The sequence below is a fragment of the Melospiza georgiana genome, chromosome 12 (genome assembly GCF_028018845.1).
Source record: "Melospiza georgiana isolate bMelGeo1 chromosome 12, bMelGeo1.pri, whole genome shotgun sequence".
NCBI lineage: Eukaryota > Metazoa > Chordata > Aves > Passeriformes > Passerellidae > Melospiza > Melospiza georgiana.
In genome coordinates, this window is record NC_080441.1 from 11,241,414 (window position 1) to 11,265,963 (window position 24,550).

Sequence of the window (24,550 nt, forward strand, 5' to 3'; positions counted from 1 at the left end):
ATGCACAAGGCAATGCTGCCCTCTGCTCTGTCCTCAGGCACTCACTGCCCATGGCTGTGTACAGAACCAGCTCAGGGCTCTGAGTCAGCCTCAGTCAAACACCATGGAGCACAAAAAGCAAATCTGGCTCCTGCAGGAAGCTGAACAAAATGTATAAGAGACATGCTTTGAATTGAAAATGTACTGACAGTGTATTATCTACACATGCCCATTTTAGAAAGGAAATGACAGAATTAACAGGAAATAAAGATTATTCATATTAGGCCTGACCCCAACACTAGTAATCAGGTTGATTGCCAAATAGGTCCACAAATACCTTTCTTGTACTCAGTGAAAGTACTTAAGTAGGCAAATACTGCAGGGCCTGGCAAAAGTGGGAGCATTTGGGCTTCTCTGATTCAAAGGTTTATTATTAACAAAACCCTTGGTTGCTCAAACCCCACAAAATGGTTTCAAGTGAACAGTCACACCACTAGTTGGAGAAAGGCACACATGTGATAAAGGAGAATGAAACAGCTCACTGACGTGTTGAGACACAGCTGATAAGGAAAACAAAAAAACCAACCTCAAAAACTAAACCAGTTCAGTCTCAGTGGAAGCCAGAAGCAGCATCTGGTCTCTTTTCTCTCCCAGCATCAAGAAGATGTGTGCAACAGTGCTGAAGATATTTCCAATTCTAGCCATCCTTGCAGGTAAGAATAACAAACATTGAGATGGTGCTGGAACAAAGGAGCCTGTGGGGGTAAGAGAGCAGGTGAGCCTGATTAGCAAACTGGGAGAACTTAAGAGATTAATGATTTCAGGGTGGAATAAAATTCATGGCTATACTGCCAGACCATCCTCTGGAAATCCACAAACTGACCCCTGCCTGCCAAGAGCTTTTTGCTCAAGAACAGAATTTTAGCTTTGGTGTATTAATGCCTTGCTCTGATGTCAGGAAGTGGCAAAGAGCTCTTGTGTGGAGAGTTTAGGTCTTTCATGTGTTTCAAGGTCAGGTTTTTCCATATTTGGCTTTTGTCTCCCCTTGATAATAGGGCTGGAAAATGATGCCTCAGTCCCTCAACCACCAAAAATTTTGAGGGGGGGATGCTTAACTTTAAGCATGCAAAGAATCTTTTAATTAAATGAGGACATAATACTTTGTGAAATTGAGGAATTTTATGGTATAGTAAAAACTATGTATTACTCATATTTCAAGGGCATTTCATTGTGCTAAGCTTTATGTTTAATATATACAGCAGCAGTAATTTTAATGCTCCATGGAGATAAACAGCCCCTGTATCCACTACAGAAAATATAAATTAGTTTCCACATCTTCTTTCCCAGATGGAATTCTCTGATTTGGGTGCCATATAAATATTTTAAGTAGCTACTCCTGGAGTTTCAGTGTTCTAACTTTCACACACATATAAGCCCAACAGATTTTTACCTTAGATATGAAAAGCAGTTCTGAAATGGTACCATATACACTTTTCAAAGCAATGTCCTCTAATTTGAAAGTTGTGGATTTAAGATTAGCAATGTGCCCATATACTGACTGGGGGTTCCTGTTGTGGCTCAGAAAAGATCAGCAAACTTGGATTTATTTCATGAGTGTTAAAAACTGCAAATGACTTCAGTGAAAGTGGGAGATTCCTAATTAACTGTGACTTTGTGGGAAGGAAAGAGTTTCACTATAATATTGATGAGTAAAGACATGGATCAGCCATTTTTAACAAGTTATGGTCCTGTTCACACAAGCTCTTTTCATTGTGTTATTTCTTATTTGTGCACTTTTTAAAATTTAAACCAAAAGGTCTGTATGTAGGAAATGGGATTTGGGGTTGGAAGCCATAAATGCAAAGTGAGGCTGCCATTAACATTCATGGTGAGGAAACAGGCTCTATTTCACTCTGCTGTCAGTCAAAAGACCCATGTTGCAATTAGCATTCGTTTAAGTAGCCTTTTTACTTGAGGGAAGATTATTTCAATTAAATGTATTTATTCAAGATATAGTTTTATGGAAACTAGAATGCTTTGTGGAGTAATTTTTGCAAAAATTAATTTCTTCTGGAAAATCTTTTAACAGTCAGACTCTGTGGCACTCCTGACTCTAAAACCAGACAATGATAAAGAAAATATGTGGAGCAGATGACTGGAAAATTGATGCTTTCACAGAATAACACTGTGTTGAAAGACAGTACCTTTAATCCTGCAAAGAGCAGAAAATAAATACATGTAAACTGTGGCAGGAAACAATCATCCTCTGGCCAACAGTAATTCTTAAAGCTGGGAGCAGTGAACTGAGATACCTAAAATAAGATGGCACAGCTTTTCTATTAGATCTCAGTAAGGATTAAGCTGCTGAACTCACAAGACAAGCAGAACTGGCAGCCAGTCCTGGGATCCCCTTTCCCCAAGGCAGCTTTGACACATTTAGGTCAGGCTCCAGCTATTCCTGTGACACTGTATTGTATGTCTTCACATATAATATAAATCTTCTTGTAGTTTAAACCCATTAATTTTCATCCTAGCTACCATCAACATGGAAAGTATATTATTCCCTTCTTCCTTGCAGTGAGCTTTTACTACTGAAGCCATCAAACAAGGAAAACAGTTTAGATAGGTTTGCATACTGTATTAACTCATGAATTTGCAATGTTTAATAGATAAAATGACAAAATAGATAGTTTATAAAAAGAAACAATCTATTTTGTAATTTTTAAGTATTAAATATTGCAATGACAAAATAGATTGTTTCTTTTTATAAGCAATGTTTTCTCACACAGGGCTGTTAATTTCAGCAAAATACTCTTTAGTATTACTGCAGATTCTGCTTAAACCCTCAAAAGCAGCACCCAACAGAAGATGCACAGATCCTGCATTGAGAAAAATATTTTACATCTTTGTCTCAATCATTAATATAAGCAATAAACCCACAAGAAAATTATTATAACATGAAATTCTCACCTTGCCTCTTTTGCATAGAAAGCTCAAAAATGTTTAATGTTTTCCATCCCATTGAAAATAAAAACATTCTCAGTCTGAATCTATAGACATTAGCTTTCAAACTGGACTCAATAACCTGAAATTCAGGCTTATTTTTCTGACAGCTCTCTCTTTGCTGTCATGTGTCATCATGGCTCATAATTCACAGAGGATAGAAACAGATAAATACTGTGAGGTGGTGCTGGATTCCTTTCATTACTGTGATTGTGTGGTAAAGGCTGATCAGAGCACTGTGGGGAAGGGCTCACAAGTTGTGTTTGCTCCCTTTCTGCTCTGAGCTCAACTGAAAGGGTTGATTGAGTTACTAAAGAACTAAACAACCCACACAGTAAAAACACTTCCAAAAAGTTTAGTTTGATTTTCCAATGTAATAGCATTGGGGAAAAAAACAGCTTCTGGAGGTAAACTCTTAGAAACCTAAACAAAACCAAAGTAATTGGTAAAGAAAAGCAGAGAAAAGCTGCTGGGCTCCAGCCTGAGGGATCTAACAGTGCCACTGAGTCCCAGTCGGAACATAAAGGGTGTATGGAGTGAGAATACTGGAGGTGATGATGCTCCACAGTGGAGGAGACCAGAAATCTAATGAAACAACGGCAAAAAAACCCAAAAAGGGCAAGAAAGGGGTCATAGAGGGGTAGACACGGCTGTGAATGAGACTGCAAGCACAGGAGAGCACTGTGAGTACAGACAAAACCTTCAGTTTAACCACAGACTCTTACTGAGAAGATGAGTATCAGCCAGCGAGAACAAGTAGGGGTTTAGGAACTCTGCTTTTTAAGAATATTATTTGTTGTAAGGGCAAGAGCATTCTGGGGGATTAAGTTGCTTGCTGGCTTTTACTCAGGCCCATCTTGTTATCTCTGAAATTTCCGCACAAGGCACAAGGGAAGCTGTGCTGAGAAGGAAACAGCCAGATCCATGCTAGAGTTTGTTCAGTAACACAGGAGCAATAATTGCTGCACGGCTCCCAGGCAGCCCCAGCTGATCTGTCCATTCTCCTGCCCACAGGCCACACCAGCGGGGTCGTGGTGACAGTCCCTGAGAAGACAGTGAATGTCACTACAGGTGGAAATGCAACTCTCCTCTGCACGTATACCAGTCCTGGAACCCTGGGAAATTTCTTTATTCAGTGGAGTTTTTACAGTGCCAAAGAGAGCCAGCTGCATACCGTAAGTTTGTTATTACTATGAAATGATATTTGAGATATCCTTAAGTCCTTAAAGGGTCTTGTTATGTTAGGTGGGGTTATCCTTACTACAGACCAGGTAATGTTGAGGTTCCTAACCTAGAGATTAAGGACTGGGGTGCAGGGAAATGTAGGGGCAGATGAACTGTCTAGGCTCCTAGCTCCCACTGACATGCCTGACTGCCTTCACAAAGTGATGAGAAAGTACAAAAGCGATTCAGATATTCAAACAACTTGCTCCGAGTCACACAGGAAATGTGAAGCAAAGACCAGGTGTCCAAAAATCACACAAGGGCTGCAGCTCCTGAACCAGCTCCCTTTTCTCTTGTCTGGCAGATATTTCCTGCCATTGTGAAAGCTGCTTTCCTGGTGAGACGCCCTTGCCTATGACAATGTGTTGTTCCCCATTTAAGGGTCAAATGAGAGCTCCTTGATCAGGCCCTGCCTTTTGGCAGCTCAGTGAGAGGAGCTGTGCATGATGGTGGGCTGTGAAAAAATGGAGCAGCAAGTGTTGGCAGCACTCTGCAGAAAGTTGTCATAGCAGGAAATTTGCCACTCAGACTTGCATTGGTATTTCCCAGCACCCCATGGCTGTCACTGTGGAAACAGAACAATTACAGGTCAAGGGCAAATGGGCCCTGCCCTTCCTGAGACCCCAAAAGGCTGCACAGCCAAACAATATCACACTCTGGGGGATAATGGGACTGTGGTGCAGGCTGGAGGATCAGCATGGAGAGGATTGGGAAGGACACCAATAGCAGCAGTGACTTGGTCTGAGCCTGAGCCTCTCGTGTGGTTGAAAGGAGCTTGCAGAGCAGCCTGTTCAGCCTGGAAGGGGTCAGAGATGGGATCTGCCTATATGTACTCACACTGCTGCCCAAACATCAAGAACTATCTGTTAATTTTATGTTTTGGTGGGGAAATGAACCCATGAATTTCATTCCCAGCATAACACAGGGTATGAGCTCCCATCAGCTCAGGCCTGACAGGTGGTGAGCAGTCAGCAACACATTCTTTTAGAAGAAGAAATCCTGATTAGAAGTGTTGCTGAATCCTTGAAGATTATTTGGATTCCTTTTCCATGCCCTGGCTTGTGCTTGTGGAACAATCATTTCCCATTGTTTTTATCCTGTTGCTAACATATTTTTTTTTTTTCTGGTAGTTCAATCCTCCTGCCTGGCATTACTGCTGAGAGTTGATGTAAAGAGATTTGACTTAGAGAAGTGTCACAGTCTACACTCAGGATATTTTTGTTCCGTTCATTATTATTTCCTAATAGTATTTCAGTAGGAGGCTTGCCATTGCTGATGCAGCTGTACCTTCCATTTGGTTTGTCAATTACAGCAGAATTAGCCTGCAATTTGCAGAATGTGCAGGTTGTAATGTATTTGGCATTGAACAGCAATAGTCAAAATGTAAGAAATAGCAATTTAACCCAAGACAGAGCTGCTCACTCACCTGCAGTATATCACAGCCACAGATAAAGCCTGTATCAGTGCTAAGTACAAACTCTGGGCCCATCCCAAATTCTGACTCTAGCTGGATCAAAGACTGATGTAGGCACACCTTGGCTGATTGTGTAGCTGAGTAGTTGTTACTCATTGTTTGCTTTCCTCAACTTAAAACTATTTTATTAAATGAAGAATTATTTCAGGCTTACCACCTGAAAGGGTGGTAGCTACAGGTTTCCTAAGTTGCATATAATACAATATATTACAATTTTGATCCAGTATGTTACATCTTAAATTATAATTGCTTGTTCAGGTGGGAAGTATAGCACTGACATACAATCAAGCTCATCTCATCCAGATTTGTTAAGAGTATTTCTGTTCTACTGGCAGCAAATTTTCCATATTGCAAAACACTAAATACCATATTTTTTTCTGGTCACAATCAAGAGAAATAAGCAGATTGCAGTTACAAGTATTTTAGAGGGAGAATCACACACTTTCAAGAGATCCAGGAGGGGAAAATCATTTGTAAACTGTGGCTAATGATGAGAAAAATACCCCCTGAAAATTACAATCATAAAATACTGTGGGTGGTTCAGAATACACTCAACAAGAACTAACCAGTGCAAGACTACCAGATGTCAGGGAAACCTTATGGATCAATCCCCCCAGTGCTCTCACTGCAGGCACAGGGAAAGATGTGCCTATAAAGATCCATGGGAAGCACTGCTGGGGAAAATTGCAGCAGAATTCCCCCATCTGAAACTCATTTCACGGCAAATTCACACATTTGGATGGCTGTGCTTGCGATGGGTGATTTGCATTTTCATTCCATAAAGTCAGCTCAGTGTGAGAAGGCCCTGGGTTAGTGCTAATCCCCCTCTCCTTGAACAGCAGGGCACAATCCCCTGTCCCTGCAGCTCTCCTGGGCTGGCAGGGAGGCTCAGAGGGCTCCTTTGCTGTCCCTGGAGGCTGCAGGACTGGGCACTGCTCTTTTTAAAACGCTTTCAGCAACCCGTTCAGTCTTGGATTCAGCCTTGGACCCTGTGTCCTTTCACCACCACCTGGCAATTCCTTCCCATTTTCAACCTATTCACAATAAAATTAACGGTGCCAATGCAAACTCTGGACGAAAGGCTTGTGACTGCTTGTGGAAAATATGGTTTAGGAAATCACACCACACAGCTGAACATAAAGTTGGAGTTTCACCCTCCCTCTGAATGAGGCTGGTATTTCTATTTCAGGCTGAATTTCAGAAAGGACTGGGAGCCTGAAAGCCTGCATGTTTTCCTCTCACAAGTTTAAACAAAAAGATAATCTCTCTACAAACCTGGCTCTGCCCTGGTGGCTTGGCACATTGCTGAATTGAGTTTCACATTTTGTTCCAAGTAGGAAACATATGCATGAAAATAGAGGAGGTTGCCAGCTTTGGCTTTCATTGTTTAGGTAAAACAATACTAATATACAATGCAAAAATATATTTAATATGGTAAAATGGTAAACACAACTATATTGGAAAGACTGGCACCATATCTTACTGAATACCAGAACAATAGCTTGAATTTTAATTGGAATAAAATTATTTAGTTTTATGAGATATATAACAAAGTACCAAACACTTCCTTGTAAATAGCATATGTTTGCCCTGAAAATTTTGTTGAAAATTCTGGCTCTACTAAAAATTTGCCCTTTTCTTCAGCAACTAATTGGATAACATTTTCAAATTCCATTTTTGACTATTGGAAAATTCTGCCAAATATTTTGAAGACAGGAGACTTACAATTTCTTAAAAAGTTACAGAAAATGCATCTTCTCCCACCTACTAAATTTTAAAATATTCCTGAGATCTTACTAAATGCTAGATGTCTTGATGACCATGTTATTCACACAGGAACTATACTGAAAATAATAAGATTAAGCAGAGGAGATATTCTCTATAACAAATATGTGTGGAAAAAATATTGATTTTAATAAATACTCTTTATTTAAACAATTGAGATCATGGCCCTTTCTACAGTGGCAACAAGTAACACAGCAAGCTGTAAACATTATATACATTTATAAATGTTATATATAATTAAGGCAAATTTATACCATTAAGAAGCTTTTGGCATTAAGCATTAATGAATGGGAGGGTTAAATTACTGGATTTTAGGACATAACATATAAAAAGCAGAGCCCATAGGTACCCCTTTACTTTACACTGCCACTTACAGTCCAGATTTACGTTTTGAGATCTATAAACTCAGATACAGTCCCGGAGTGAAATCAGCAATGCCAGGAGCAGGACTAGTGTCAGTGTTAATTTAATGTCCCTAAGTGCTCAGCAGCAGATTTTACCTTGCCACAAGGGCAGGCTGTGCTTTTCTTTACTTTGCAGCCCTGCTACTGATGCAGATCTGCCTCCTAGCACTGCCTTGGTGAGGTTGGTTTTGTCTTTTGCTGCTTGTTGTGGCATTTCCATCCCCTGCTTGCTGTGGTATTCCCCTGCCCTGTTTGCTGTGGTGTTTCCATCCCTTCCTTGCTGTGGTGTTTTTTTCCATCCCCTGCTTGCTGTGGTGTTTCCATCCCCTGCATGTTGTGGTATTTCCCATCTTGGGGTGTTTTCCTGCCCTGTCCTGCCCTGTCCCCCCTCCCCAGGGCTGCCACAGGTGTCACAGCTCCAGCCCTGGCAGTTACACCAGGGGCAGGGAGGAGCCACCACAGCCAGGCTGCTCAGGCAAGCAAACAGAGCCAGGTGTTCACAGCACTCCTTTGAAGACAGCACAGCTTTAGTGGGTAAACATAAACCTTTTACCAAATGAGCCTAACTCTGCTCTTTTCCTGAGAAGTTTCTCTAGTAGAAGTAATTTCCCTCACTTGAACTTAATAATGTAAGTATAAAATCATGGAAAATAGGATGCCATACATATTTTTAACTTTTTCTTTTTCCCATTTAGCCCTTAGCAATATGCCCTTTAGTGCTGCATTTAAGTTTGAAATAATAACTCCCAGCCAAGGATCTTGAGAACTTTCCAGCACTGAGTGATCTCTATTTTACATATCCACAAACTGAGGCTAACACTGCTCTGCTCACCCAGGGTCCAGCACAGAAGCCCAGCTCCTGCTCAGACCTACATCTGTGCTTCATTTCATGCTCTGAGTCACCTGGCTGGCCCCAGTGTAAAGCACCTAAGCAAATGTTTGCAAGCTGAAGCCTCTGTTGACTCTTCACAGGCGAGGCTGCAGCCTTGCAAAGCCAAATCCAACTCCTGAACCCAGCCTGGGCCACGCCTTGAGCCCCAGGCCACCCACAGCTGAAGTCACTGAAATGCTCAGGGACACTGCCTGGCCAACCAAGATGTGCCCAGGGCAGGATTCTTGATTGAAATTTTAAATTCACTATATGAGTAAAGGTCATGGATGCCTGTTACTTTTAGGCAAAACAGAATTATTGATAGAGTTCTTAAGAAAATCTTCTCCAAAAAACATGAACTTGTGGCACATTGGTCAGCAACAGGGGACAAGGAGGGAAAGCCCAAAGGAGGAAAGACAAGAAAAGTGACCTGAGCACAGATGTGTCAGCTCCTTCCACCCTGACACCCCAAATTCAGATGATCAGTAGTCCCAATAGCAGCACAACTCAGCTGCTCAGCACAAGGCAAGGCACAGCCATGGGCACTGGGCCACCCCAGGTGAGAGGCAGAGAAGGGCCAGCCCTGTATGTGGGGGTTTCCATCAAAGCCTCTGAAAGAACAAATTCCCCTCCATGTAGGCTGAGCAGTTCAGGGGACACCTTCACACACTTTGAGCCGCAAGACCCCTGAGATGCTCCCGCAGAGCTGTCAGTGCTGCAGGGGACACCAGCCTGGGAGCAGAGCAGTCCATCCCAGCCCATGAGAAAGATGAGCCTGTGGGAAGCACCTCCTGAGAGTGCAGGAAAACTCCCTGCAAAGAAAGGACCTCTCTCATCCATAAGCATCTCCTTTTGCCTACAGCTGATTGTTTAGAACTGAGTTTTATCTAGCACTTGGATGCCTGAGCAGGCACCGTAAGGAACAGCTCCATGGGGAGCAGAGGCAGCACCTGCAGAGCAGAGGGATGGAGCTGCTGGTGTTTGTCACTGCCATTGCAGTGACTCTGGGTGTCACTGGGACCATGGGACACGTGTCACTGCTATTACAGTGACTCTGGGTGTCACTGGGACCATGGGCACTGCCTGTGGCAATCACAAAGTGCAGACAAGAAGAAAATAATCAGGCTGTAACTGGGGTGTTTGTAGCAAACATTAGACTTTAATCTTAGTGTGCCTAATTTTAGGTAGAATTTAGGAATAAGCTGGTTTCACCTTGTGGCTGACAAGGCCTGAGGTACTTTCTGCACAAAGCACTGAACATGAGGCACCTGCCCTCGTGATCAGCACGGATGGTAGGTGGGGAGCTGTGTGAGAAATGGCTCTTTGATTTTGGGGGAACATTTAAAGTCTCATTTAACTCTCAGATCAGCACATTTTTACTCAAATGCAGCATTCCCCATGCCATGGTATTCTGAGTATGGATGAAAAGTCAGTCAGTCTTTGTCAAAAGACGGTGTATGTGACAGATGCACGGGGAAGATGTAGCTGGAGATACAAGGTAAGAAAACAATCCCCATAATCTTAAGGGGGAAAGAGAGCTAAATAGCTTCTACTAGATGTGTGCTACTGTGAAACCTGTATTCATATTCTGTATTGAAATCTGAAAAGCCGCACATGACTGAAATAAGTTGAATTGGATGCATGATCCAGAATTTTTAACTCACCCTATTTTTTATTGCATTTTTTCTGTCAAAATTATTTTGGATGTAGCTTTTGTGTGGGGGTTTTTCCTCCCCACCTATTCTAGGTGGCTGAACTGGCACCTTCAGGAATATTCTACCCAAAGGGTATCTGTAGGGTGTGTGCACCCACAAGGATCCTCTGGGCTGAATGTGAGCCAGACTGGGCAGCCCAAACTTGGGGCTACATATTTACATAGAAAAAAAAAAATCATCCTGGATCTCCTTTCTAGAATATAAAACCATTTTGAGATGTGATGGATACCAAGGACACTGAGCTGAACCAGCTTCCTCTCTGCTGTCAGCTCAGGGTTCCAGCCCTAATCCATTCCAAACTCTCTGACTGCAGCAGGGTTCCCATCTCACCATGAGGTACAGGGACAGCCTAATGTAAACTGACATCTAATAATAACTGCTGAAGGGCAGTTACACCAAATGCACTGAGAAAACACATTTGTTCTTGGTGGGAATTATTCACTAAAAGTTCAGCCACAAGAATGATACTGTGAGAACATGAAAGAGCTGCTCCTTCAATATATTTGCATCAGTTAAAGCTGCTGAATGATTAATCCTCTAAAGGCTTCTGACTCCCTTCCTTTCTTCTTCTACCAGTGCACTATTGTGACAAGACACTTGTCATTATTAATACCTCCAATTCCCAGTAAGGGATATCCCTGTGATATCCCTACTACCTTCTGCAGATCAGAGTTTTGACAAAAATGTGTGAAAAGAAGCTGTGGATGAAAGAAGAGATTTGGGCCCAGACTCAGTCATGCAATGTGTCAAAGAAACCAACACATGTGTGAACATTTGCTTTCTTAGCTAGCTGAGCTCAGAATCTGAGCTTTGGGCCTTCATTAACACTCTGATTGCGTGGCATTTGTTCTCTCATTAGATGGTAAGATGCTTAAGAAAGCGATGAACATTTTCCCCCTTGTTATTTTATAAATTCTGTCTGTCCTCAGAATTCATAAAGAGATCACAATCTCAAACAAGTGAAATTCTTAATATCCTCCATTTTCTAGTAGCTTGAGAAAATGTCAAACAGAAAATGACAGCCCAATGACAGGGCCCTCTGGATGCTGGAGCTTTCCAGCTCTCCAGGCAAAGACTGAGTCACACACTGAATCCATCAGAAAAACATCATCCAACAGGATCCTAGAGCTTCACATGTGGTGGAAAGGCAGGTACTGGAAAAGAGGTCATGTCCTGAAAGTGTCCTCCAGTCAGGAAATCAGGATTCTGTGGAGATTAGTAGGACACTTCTAATGCCTCTCCAAGTGCATCTCATCACTCTGATATCCATAAGTACTGGGCATGTAGAGCATTGTGATGCAGAGACTCCAGGAGATGGGGATGGGAGGAGTATTGACCTGGAAATTATGAAGGAGTCCATCCAAAGCCATCTGAAAGACACATATTTACACAAATTCTAGTATACATTTGTCCTGCCAAAAGAAGAAGAGAAGCAGAGAGGAGCATGTTTCTTCTAATTTCCTGCCTGCTTCTTCACACACCCCCTTCACACCCGAAGGAAGATTTTTCTACGGAAGTTGTACAACAAAAACCTGTAGGTGGGTTCTACACACTCTGCTGAACATCTGGCAGCTTTTCAAAGTCCTCAGCTCTGCTGACTGCTTCCTCTGCAGGCAAATATGTTCCACACCATCACTGGGAGAAACTGCCTGTGGACATGAATGGTAACCACAGCCCTGGTTAGGATGGCTGGGCAGCAGCTCTGGGCACTGCCTGGCCACAGGCTGAACAACCAACTAAACTGCAGCCCTTTCTGAGGTCACAGATGGGCGACTGTGCTGTTCAGCAGGAACCAGTGTCTCAGATTGTGAAGTTATTAGGGACAACAGTTTTAGAAGTGATAATCTCCACTCCTTCTTCTGTCAGTTGTTTGATTAGTCACCCAGGCAGCTGCTTCCAGGAAATGTGAAAAGGCACCATTATATGATAACTTGCCTGAACAAACTCGCTGGTAAGGAGAAGCAACAACCATTAATGCACCCTCAATATTGTTTCTGCTCTGGTAAATCATCAACTTCACTACAGCTGCTCATGATTTGCTTGAGGACATGAAAAGCTTGTTTGAAGGGAAGTATAGCAGATTTCTTTCGTAATTTTTTGCATTCAAGATGATGCACTTAAAATATATTTATCACACAAGATTAAAAAGGTTTCCAGAAGAAGTCTACCATTGCCTAAATATACAGTTTTCCCATACATACATTTTAGATAATATGGAAAGAAAAGTCAGTGATGTGTGTCTGTAGGAGAAAACATTAGCTGGCAGTTGCCCAAAACCAGAAAGTTTTTCATAACTTCAAGAGGAAACAATTTTTTTACTTTTGAATCAAAGCAGAAACACTTTTGCAAAGATTTTCATTTCAGTTTTCTGAAAGCAAAAAACCAGCTTTTCAAGGACAGCATAAAACCACTTTGAACCAGGGTTTAAAATATCCATTTTGAGTATATTGTTTAAAATGGACTATGAATTCACAGCCAATTAACTGAAACATATTCCTCTTAAATGAAATTTCCTGTGTACACAGTCCAATCATACCTCTGGGACAAGAGATACACTCAGCAATTAATCAGAACATTATTCAGCCTTTTTGGTGTTTACTGCCTTCCTTCAGGCAATGAACTCCAGAGCCAGGGAGATAAGCAGGGAACAGGAGAGAACAGAGAACAGGCAGGAGCCTGCAGAGGAGCTGAACACATTGCCTGAGAATGTTTCACTGCTTTATGTCCATGGCTGACAAAAAGTGATCCAGTAAGAAATTCTGTTTGAATCTATGAAGAGAAGAAATAATCTCTGCTGTGTTGACACCTGCCTCAGATTGAACAGCATACACAAAATATTTTCTCTGAATTCATTGATTCAGAAAGAGAGAACACAGGATTAGATTTTCAGTGCATTGTATGAGGACTTGAGCATGTAACTCACCCTGACTCCAGGTCAAATACACCAAGGAGCACTTGCTCCTCTGCAGGGTTTACTGGCATGCCCTGGCTGCATTTACAACTTGCAGTGCCAGTCTTATTCCCAGGAAGATGGGCTGTGTCTAAATGAGCATTCCATGGACCCCTTCTGCTACTCTTTACTCTCACATAATTCCAGATCACTCTGAGGTAGAATGAGTAGACTTTAGTCCCTTTGTCCAACAACCAAGCCTTTAATAGGGGATGATGGGCCTCACACTCCTCTCATGCTGCAGCAAGACACACATTACCTCATTTACATCGCTGTAGAGCTTAATGTCACATTAGTGTAAGGAGCTGATGGAACCCCTTTCACTGCCCTACTCCAAGAGTGCAGCTGGAGAGGAGATGGAAATCCAGCCCATCACTGTTGAGAGCTATCCAGGATATCAACCTCAGAAGAGGCTGAAGTCAGAATTCACGGTTCTTGTAACTTCAGACTCTTGCAAGAAACAGTGATAAATAATACTCAGCTATTGCTCACACTCAGATAAATGTAGAATGAGACTAATGTGGCCTGTGTGCTTTTGTGATTTCAGGTAGACAAATTTAGATGAGTGATTTGTTTAAACCAAACTCCCTATTTTGAACACTCTCCTTCCCCAGGGAATACAGTGTGTCCATCCAGACTCTGGTTTGGCAGTAGAGTTCCATCTCTAGACATTTGCAATGCACAAAATCAGTTTTAAAACCGATGGTGTTGCATGTACTCAGTGGAAACTGGGAGCAGTATCCAGCTTCAGCACTTTCTAACCAGGTCTGTCATCGAGCTGACCTCTTACACTTCCCCAGTGTGCCAGCAGTGTTCCACACCTTGGGAATGCTTTGGTGTTCAGAGCCCTGCCTCAATTGTACCCGGTGTTTGTAATCCTGGGGCAGGGAAAGATAAAGTCTGGCTGAGGAGTATGCAAAGCTGCTCTTGAGAGAGGGCCAAGCTGCAGCCCTGGAGCTGCTGGTGCTGTGCAAGCTGATTCTGACCTTCATTCCAAAGCCATATCTTTGCATAAACCAGCTGTGCTCTGACAGTTTTGGAGTGTACCTTGCTTTAAGCTAATAAAGGCTTTTAGATAACATTTCTTAAAGACTTCAGTCAACACCGTATCAGGGAGGATAAACAGAATTAAGAATTAATATTCTTAATTCAAAATGCAATCAGCTGATCTGTGAAGTAAAGCAAATTGTACTTCTCACCAGGGATCTGCAGTATCCCTAAAAGGCAGGGAACTTTGACCAAAAGGAAATTTTGATACCAGTCAAGTGAGAATGGCCTGTGAAGAGGAGTCTGTGAAACTTTTTCCTACAAGCATTTTCCCACTATTTCCATTAAAACATGCTGTTAGTTCAACTTCAGTGATGATTCTGAAATACTGCCAGTAGGAATAATGTTAGATCTATTTGGTTCACAACCTATAATTCTATATGGACACCTCTCACAAGTTTAGAGAAGTGACTGAGTGTGCTGGAAGTGTTCACTTTGCCTAGGGTGTGTATGTAGACACAGGGGAACATATTGCCTACCCAAATACTGTCATTTTTATACAACACTATCATTAACACCTCAGAAAACAATTAATGAATCGTAGTTTTCCACATCTTTGTTCTTTCAGATCTTGGTTTCAGAGCAGAGTTAGCTTGGACAGAGGGCAGGTGCTCCTTGAGAACCACTACACTTATCCCAGGGCAGATGAGATATTGCAGCTCCTAAAGAGATTCAGGGCCCAAGGCTCAGATTGCCATCCAGGCTCTGCAGTGAGCACAATTCTACCTCTCCTCTCCCTCAGCAAACAACAAGTTTGGGCTTATGAGGCCACTTCTACTCCACAATGCTGCTAAGGGCAATTGATGCTACTGAAGTCAGTGAAATCAGTCAATGTTAAATCAGCAATTTTTATTTGAGAGGAAATGCTGCATACCTTAGAAACATTTATCCTTACTATACCTATCATTTGGCAAACCATTTTTTTACTATTTAGTAAAAGGGAAACTTCTTGATCCCAAATAGGAACTCCCCAAGCACTGAGGCCAGCAGGTGTTCTTTACTTCCTCCCTGATATAAATTCAAAAAGCAAAGATAGTCCATGACACTGCCACCAAAGCTGATGACACAAACAAGAACAGCATGGGTGCTATAATAGCGTGTGTGATGACTCTGCTCTGTTCTTGTACTGCATCCTCATGGCTTTCGAATTTACTGCCAAAAGATCAGGTGACTTGTTTGCTTAGACCTTTGTCTTGTGAATTCATTTCAGTCCTCTGATTGTGGAATTTTACAGAATCCTTTCCAGATTCTGTATCTGGAAAGCTCTGGAGCCCCCCACTTTTTCCAATGACAGATACATATAGTCTTCTCATAATCTTCTACTCAGCCTCTTATTAATGCTATTACAAATTATCAGTGCTTCACTTAATACCATTATTCACTGTGCATGACTTAGCATTTTTTCACAGAATTGTCATTTGATGGTCAATGGTCTTGCTTTTGTTTTTGCACTTGCATCAGTCTGTGCTTGGAGTATGCACAAAGATTTAGCCACTGTCAATTACACAATTAAAAATACCATTTCTGAAAAGCTTGTTTTTTAAGGACCTTTAGAAGTATGTATTCAAATGCAATATGTTTTCATTTCTGCTTTCTTGGGGGAGGAGGCAAGAAAAGGGGGGACATTGCTTGGCTTTAATCAGAAATCAAATATATTCTGAGTACCAAACAAAGCAGCAAGATCTTTTGTTATTAAACTAACAATTGTTTCTTTATCACAGATCTATTATTATTCAGGAGGCCAGTCTTACTCCTATGGAGCATTTAAGAACAGGATAACAGCTTCAACAAGTCCAGGGAATGCATCAATAACAATCTCCAACATGCAGCCCTCAGACACTGGTTCCTACACCTGTGAAGTTTTCAGCCCTCAGGGTGATGCTGGACAGAGTCAAAAATCTGTGGTTGTCAATGTGCTGGGTAAGTGCCTCCCCTTTCTATTGCTGTATTGTCTTTTCCATCCCACATTATGAAACACTGAATTCACAGCTGCAAATACGTAGGGCCAGAGGGAATAACAGGCTGTGGTAAACAAGGCCCATGATGCAGAGGGAGCTCCCTGAGTCACTGCTGCAGTTTCCAAGGGCTCTGGAGGCAGCAGAGCCTGGCTGCCCTCTAGCTTCCAGCCACAGCTCACCTGCTCCCACTCCACAGCTGCTCTGCCTCAGCTGCAGCAAACCTCACTCTCCCAACACTGCCCTTCAGAGTCACTTTGTGCTCTCCAAAAGTTCCCTTCTGTAAGCAGGTAAGAGGGTGGCTAGAATTCCCCAGCTTTGCTCCATTTTTCATACTGGAAATCAAAGTGATACTAGTTTTGGTTAAAATAAAACACCATTTTAGCTGGGAGTGACAACTTCTCACTGAAACCACCTCATGCAGCCCCAGCACGGTCCAAAACTTTGCTAATTGTACCTAATGTTTATCATAGTGCCTTGCATAAATCTAGGGAGAGGCAGCAGCACAGCCCAAGAGTTCTGACTCACATCAATTCCCAAAACCTCTAGAAACTTTGTATTTATTGGATGAAAGTAGTACAAAGTTTGTTTTGTGTGAAAGAAAGCAATAATTCAACCATGAACAAGGCAAAGCAGAAGTGTGAAAAGCAGATGAACTCGGTAGCACTTGCCTATCTTCCAGGGATAAGCAAAAAATACATGTAAACTGATTTCCTGAAAAACCAAAGCACTACTGTCTAAAATTCCCAAAACAAATAGTAAATCTTGGAGCAGTAGAATAAAGGCTTACGCTTTTTACATGAAAACCAAGAAAAGTTGGTTTGGGCTACGTTCATTGCTGGTGCTTTCCCTTGACAGTGCTCTAAAGAACCACAAAAGCATTTCTGGAGGTAGGAAATGAAAAACAGTGGTGTAAGTGAAGACAGAATCTTCCCTTTTGTGCAAAGTGAGGACATTATACAAAAATGGATACATTTTTTAACAGAACTATAACTGATTTATTTCCTTCACAACTGTTAATATACTGAAAGAATTGGGCCTTGATCCTCTCCCTCTCTGTGGAAAAGCTCCTGCCTGCCACGTCTAAATAAAAATAATGTTTTTCTTTTTCTAAAGAAAAAGAAAATGTTGTTTTGTGGCAGAATGTTGTATGGTGAATAGTGAGTGGCCCATTACAATGAAAATAATTGATAGTTGTAGTCCCAACACCTCCCTAACAGTTAATATGCAAATGAAAGACAATAAAACTGTATCCTAGGCCATGTACATATATTTAATATTACTCAATTTTTTTAATGGGAGAGGTTTTGGTCAGTTCCATAACTGAGACTCTGCTCTTGGATGGAAACCTGTAGGTGGGGTTCAGCTCTTTGCTCACAGCAGCTTGTTACCAGAACTTGGGGCGGATGTTTGCAGCCCAGGTGTGCACTCCTGATTTGTCTGTTCTCATTTTACAGTCAAACCATCAAAACCTTTCTGTAAAGTAGAAGGAACCCCTGAGAAAGGCCATCTGATCTACCTCCTATGCAACTGTGAAGAGGGGTTGCCTCGCCCCACCTACCACTGGTACAAAGTTGATGAGAACACCCTCAAGCCTGTGAGAGAACAACTTGGTATGTAACCACAGGACTAACACACCATGTTCAGAATCTGAAATTCCAGCATTCCAAATGCTGTGTATCACACAGGCTAATAAAAATTAATCCTTCTCTTCCAGTAGTCAATGTCACAGGATTGTATTTTTACTTATTCAAATCAACTGACAGCAGGATACTTTTGATACTAATCAAAACCACAGGATACTTTTTCTATTTAATATATATATATTTTAAAAAGTTGAAGTCCTGTCCATGCCTTTAAATTGTTAAAATGAGAGAAATATATATGTCTTTACATCTCTCTTCCCTTGAAATTTTGAGTGAATTGAAGTTGAATAAATTTGTCATTCAAGTACTAGCACATCCTTCCCTCCCAGAAATTTTCTGGACCTGTTACATTTTCATTTGTGGAGTTACACAGAGAACCACAGAATCAGTCTGGGTAAAACACCAGCCAGACTGGTTGGCAGAGTAGGGGCTTCCAATACACCCCTAAAAAATCCACTGAAGCAATTTTCAAGGAAGGTAAATATTTTATTTTAAAGAATATAAAAACCCACACGAATAAATCAATAATTGCTGAACCCTTTTTCTAATATATTAATAGCTCTTTGTTACCCACTACAGAGAACTGTTTGCTTCTACAGAATAAAAAACAGTAATGTGTACCTGCTCTCCACTTGTCACAGATCCAAACTCTGGCATCCTTTACATTGGCAACCTCACCACCTTTGAAACTGGCTACTATCGGTGCATAGCCAGCAACCAGCTGGGGAACAGCACCTGTGAGCTGGACCTAACAGCAAAACGTGAGTAAAACACACCAAAGCAATCCCACCTTTGAGGGAGGACATGCACAGCTTGCAGGAAAATTCTTCAACAACTTTGAAGCTTGGATTTTTTATTTATTTTTTTCAAGTAAGAACAGAACAGGATTTGGAGCGCTCTGGACTTTTCATCCAGGCCTGCCCAGGCTTTATGACGACCTAGAAAACTGATTTAACATCCTCACCTTAATTTCCTGCAAGGAGCAGGAGCTGGACCTGGTTCTGACTGCAGAATCTTTGCTGAGAACAGACAGACAAGGAGTTTTGAGCAGTTTCTTCCAGCCAACAGCCCCACTGAGGTCTCCCCACCCCAGAATTACAACCATCAGTGAAATGTGGCAATGCAAGGATCGGGGCACTGGAGATGTGACCACGAGCTGAAAGACAGAACTAAAGGCAGCCTGGATTTCAGGATGTGTTTGCAATGATTGAAAAGCAAAGGCTTTCAGCTATTGTCAGTATTACAGCCCAATAATTCCCTTAGCCAGGCACAAACAGGGAGTTTGTTGGGATGGGGAGCTACCCAGTGAGAGAGGAGGCAGTAAAAAACCACCCAAGCACAGGGCTCTCACTTTCCTGGAGCATCTTTGGCCACCCTCCTGCAAAGAGTTCTTTGAATCCAATCCCTTCTTTCTGCTAAAGGCTCCTGCACTAAATTTCCATGGGATTTTGCTATACTACTACTTTATAAAAAGTAATTTTTTTTCTTTGCAGATTCAGATGGTGGTATTGTTGCTGGAGCACTGATTGGAGCAATTCTGGCAGCTGCTATAATCTGCATTATTGTCTGGGTCTTAACCAAGAAGGCAAAAAATAGGAAGTCATCAAATTATGAGATGCAGTAAGAATTTCTGTTTACTTCATTTTAAGACAATTATTTTTGTAAAGCACTGCTGTAAAGAACTAAAGTGAAATGCATAATACAAGTTCTGAGAAAACTTCCAGAGTGAACATCTGCTTTTGGGGGATTTTTACCTGTTGCTCTTTTAACAGAAGGTGCCATTGCCCTCTTCCCTATTTTAACAGGCAGCTTCCACTTAGCAGCATCTGAAACAGTGAAGTAAATGTTTTTAAACAACACAAACTAAAGTGGCAAGTTATAAAAACAGCTCTTTAGAGTTAAAGTTAATGGGGTCTGTTAAAAGCAGGTCGAGGAAGTAAAAAAAGAAAGAGCAGCTAAGGGTCACCTCAGGAAATTTACTAATATTTCTAATATTTAAACACAGAGGGCTCAGGTCAGTGCTATCTGAAATTACAGGACACACACTTGGGATACTCCCAGGCATCTCAGATTGCAGGAAACACAAGGTTTAGACAACAGAATGGAGCCCAGAATGTCCATTTTGATCCTGTCCTGGAGATGTTTTCTTCTCTGTGCTTTGGTTGCTCATTTTTCCCCTAAATTGCCAAATCTTCAGAATAGGGATAATCTCATGCACTCTGTAGACTGTTTTCAGCCCATTGATGTAAAATGCTAAATAACTACATACAGCTGAGGCCAGAAAAAAAACTGTGACTTCCCTGTAGCACAGGTTTAAGACTTCCTAATACGGAATTCTGCTAACCCAGACCAGTGATCAGTCGCTCATGCCCCTGATTTCTGCTTTCAATTGATGCAGCATTAACACCTAGTTTTGTACTTGGATCCTAATAAATCTTACTGCATTGAATGAATCCACTATCATCTGATATTTTTTACCATGTCAAAGTGCTTCAGTATTGGGACTTGGTTAATTATTGTTTTGATAAGATAAAAGGAATTAATACCTGTTACTAATATTTTTCTAGATTTCCATATTTTCTAAAATACAAAATATATTTTATATTACCTTTCCAGATTTCAGTTTTTTCTTAATTCTTTTCTGACTGAACTCCATTTTTCATGCACTTCAATGGGACCCCAGATCTACATGGAATTTCCCAGAAAGCTCACATGAAGCAGCAGGTTTTGCTATCACTCCTCAGATGCTGCCAGCACTCAGTTTCCACTTCCCTGGCACAACATTTAAACATATTAAAATCTATTTTATTCTAATGGGATCGCTTAAACCAGCAATGCAGATGTCTTTCTAGCTAATATGCTGTTAGTCTTTCTGTCTCAGACCAGTGGTGTTGTAACCTTTTCACACTATCTTGAAACAGTCATCATAACATCAGAGTCACTGTTCAGACAGCAAATACAAAGATTCATTATTTTGAAAGACTCCAGTGTACATGAGATTTCAGCATGTGAGATCACAATCCTAATCCTGTCTTTCTGCAGAGAAATGGTTCAGAAAAAATCCAATGCAGACTATGTTCAGGTACCCAATGAAGAAAACATTCCTGTGACCACAGTTCCATCAAGCAATGCAACAAATGAATATCCAAGTGTTGAGGAAACAGCAGCTCCTGCAACACCTGAAAATGATGAGAAGCAAGAAGCAGGAAAAGAAGAAACAGCCTAGAGTTTATAATAGAGTTTTCTTTGTCACCTTTGGACCCCTTTGTACAAAAATTGTTGTCAATGAATTAACATAGAAGCATGACTAAAACTTGTATTCAAGGCATTTGTATTGCGACCCACTGGGGTGGATTAAAAAGGGTCTGTTACACAGGCACTTTGTAAATAGCAGAAGATTTGGCCTTTAAAATGAACCAAATTTCTTTTATTATCTAGTTATACTGCAAAAAAAATTAAGTATAAAAAGAGTATCATCAACATCAAACTATTTTGCAAAACTAATTAGGAAATGGGCTGAAGCATTTGTCAAAGCAAGAGCTTTCCAGTGAACTCCCAGTAATGCTGTGTGTGCACAGAGTTCAGAACCACAGCAGCCTTGTCCAGAAACAGTGTTAGCCAGCCTGCTTCATGTGCACCAAGTAATCATGGCCAGTACATTGCAGTATTTCAAGGAACTGATTTTGCACATCAGAAGTAAAAACAGGTTACATTATTGTCATCAGAATGCTGAAACATCTGTCAACATCTTAACAGATGTTAAGACCTGAGTCAAGGTAATCTTGCGTGTCTGAATAAAAAAAAAAAAAAATCCTGGAAAATTTTACCCCGTTGCTGCCTGACATGGAAAACATTCTGTCAACAGTGACCTCCTTGGCCTAAAGCTCCCAAGGGTGCCAGTGTTCCAGAGCTGTCTGTTTCAGCAATTCTGATTTTCAGTTTAATGGAACTGGCATTTGGGTACTCAGCAGCACATTCCTCATGACACACAGATAGAGTTGCTTTCAAAACTTAGAAGTGACACTGCCTTCTATACAGCACACGAATTTTGATTGCTTCCTCTGTCTGAGATGATTTAAATCTCTTTCCAGGCTAGTCCTACCCACTAAGCAATATACTCAGGCTACTTTTCTTCTGTTCTCTTATCCCAGTGTAGCAATCTGTCTTTTACAGATGAAAGCATCAAGAGGGAGGTAAGTGGTGCACAGCACACCAGCAATGACACTGAGAGCAGCAGTTGAGCCATGAGTGCCCCCTTGGAAGAAGAAAAGGGAATTAAACCATACACATCTGGGTCACCAGACAATCCTTCTCCCTGGGCCTCATTTCTAATGTTACACAAACTGAGTTTTTCATAAAGGCAAAGATAACCCTTCCAGAAAAGCTCAAGGACCATTTGCTCAGGCAAATGCAGACCCACAGCCTTGCTGATACAGGCAGACACTGCTTTCAGTCTCATGCACTGCAGGAAAACATATCTGGCTCAGGTATCTCAAGTTTTTTGGTACTTAAGTCCTTCATAGGATCATTATATTCATAAATCCTTTGGTGACTGTTCCTAGACTATGAGCATTAGTTATATGTAACATTTATCTTTAAGATTTCTGGGCTAAAATTTTCAGCTTCAGTTCCTACAGCTCTAAGTATGTTTTTCAAAATAGTGACTTTAAAAAATATATATAAAAGGAAAAAAAAAAGTGGATTAAATATTTAAGGATGTAAGGCATGAGATCCTAGTTAATATTTATTTTGGATCTTCAAGCATAATTGTATTCATTGCTCTTTCCTCAGTTTTCTGACTTCCAAATATTTTTGTCTGATAGGTGTGTCCCATCAAAGCGTTAGCTTCATTCCAGATTAAAATAGCATTAATGGTATTCTTCTAGCACTATTTTAGCCAAAAACTGTTTGTGCCAGTCTGTGAGGGTCACACCCTTGCTAATACCAACTGCCACGTTGTAGCAGTGGATGCTCAGACTCCTCTCTCCCCAGAATATCCGGGGTAAATCTCAAATTGGGATCTATACAGAAATCTCCTTAACCAGGCAGCTCTTATTGACTCTGTGCCGGGCCAAATTCCTCCCTCCCATCCTGCCATCCAGGTTAAGCAGCTTACTGAAAAGATCTGATATTGACAGCCAATTTGTGCAAACCTGCAGGATGATGACATTAAACACACTCAGAAACAGCAAAGGAACAGTCAGTACTACCTGCTGCTCTTTGAGTGCTATTTCTTACTGAAGGTGTCTCCTGATGATATAATTCAAATCAATTATTGGTCCAAAGGCTTAGCTGACAACAATAATTTAAAATACTTTATCTGACATTCCTAAGCATTCTTTTACTCTTGCCCTTCACAGGAAAAGATTAATGGCTTCTTGTCACTGCTTTAGCTGCATTAGCTCTTCTAAAGCCATTTCCTGCATGTATGTTCTTGTCACATTGTTCTTACTGCTACACCTTTCCAGCTTCCACACCTCTGCAGCAGCATTATTGTGATTCAAGAGGGGACTCTATCATGTGGTCATATTTCTTTTAATCCTTCCTCCATCTCACTTCCCACATTGATCTGCTGGTATTCCTTACCTAACTTGCTACAATAAGATAGGAGCTTATGCTGGTGAAGTTGTCACTGTAGACAGTACAGCCTTCCTAGAACACCACAGCTTTTATATTTTTAAAAAAGTAGAAATTGCTCAAGTTGTGTTTAAGTTTTTACATAAAAGAAAGGAATAATTCGCCACAATCTTGACTAATGACTCCTCTCAAACTTCTAACCGCCAGTGAGTAATAGATGGTAGTAAAAAGGCAAAATAAGAAGCAAAACAGGCTGCTAGGAGCAAGGAGATAAAGAAAATAACATGTACTGGAAAATAACATGTATTTGGAGTTTCTTACCATAGTATGGTGTTTTCTGTAAGCCTTCTGGCAGATGTTTGTTCTCATTTTGGTGTTTATCTAATGTTTATTAAGAAGGATGGGGCACCATTCCCAGCTCCCCACTGATACTCTTGGCAAAGCACAGGTCCAATTAGGTACAGATCCACGGTGTGCAGCTCTAAAACCCTGCAGAGCTATGCAGGACGCACAAACATTTTTCAGAATAAGCTTTAGATACTCCAACAGTCTGTGCTGCATGGCCCATTTATCTTGCATAGGGAGTAGGGATCATTTATATGGACATCAGAAACTAAGCCAACATTCAAGCTACCATCTCCTAAGGAAGCAGATTTACAAAGCTACAGAGCAGGGTTTTTGCTATGCAAAAACCAAGAATGAACACAGAACTCTTAGCTTCAGCTGCTCTCCAATCAAATTTTCAGCCATGCCTGTGCAATATATAAGAAACATTTATTCAATCAGGTTCCTCCTTCAATCAAGGTCTGCATGGGCAGAGTTTACTGTACAGGCAAGTTATCCCTCCTGCTCTTAATGAGTCTCCTCAGTGAAATTTAACCTGCATTTTGTGTTCTAAGATACATTTAAAGTCCTTGGTG

The 24,550-nt window shown here is 41.2% G+C and overlaps 1 protein-coding gene across 1 annotated transcript; it reads left to right on the forward strand.

Annotated features, from left to right (window-relative positions):
* Window positions 1-643: 643 nt before the first annotated feature.
* Window positions 644-21,832, forward strand: VSIG1 (V-set and immunoglobulin domain containing 1). The gene is made up of 8 exons (XM_058032702.1): window positions 644-692; window positions 3,997-4,157; window positions 10,131-10,238; window positions 16,174-16,372; window positions 17,865-18,020; window positions 18,695-18,814; window positions 19,547-19,673; window positions 21,096-21,832. The coding sequence occupies exons 1-8, from the start codon at window positions 644-646 to the stop codon at window positions 21,277-21,279; spliced, it is 1,104 nt and encodes a 367-aa protein (XP_057888685.1). The 3' UTR covers window positions 21,280-21,832.
* The last annotated feature ends 2,718 nt before the right edge of the window (window positions 21,833-24,550 follow it).

Coding starts and splice junctions, on each gene's coding strand:
- VSIG1 (XM_058032702.1), top strand. CDS start 644: ATGTGTGCAACAGTGCTGAAGATATTTCCAATTCTAGCCATCCTTGCA. Junction 693..3,996: donor AATTCTAGCCATCCTTGCAG/GTAAGAATAACA, acceptor TCCTGCCCACAG/GCCACACCAGCGGGGTCGTG. Junction 16,373..17,864: donor TGTGGTTGTCAATGTGCTGG/GTAAGTGCCTCC, acceptor CTCATTTTACAG/TCAAACCATCAAAACCTTTC.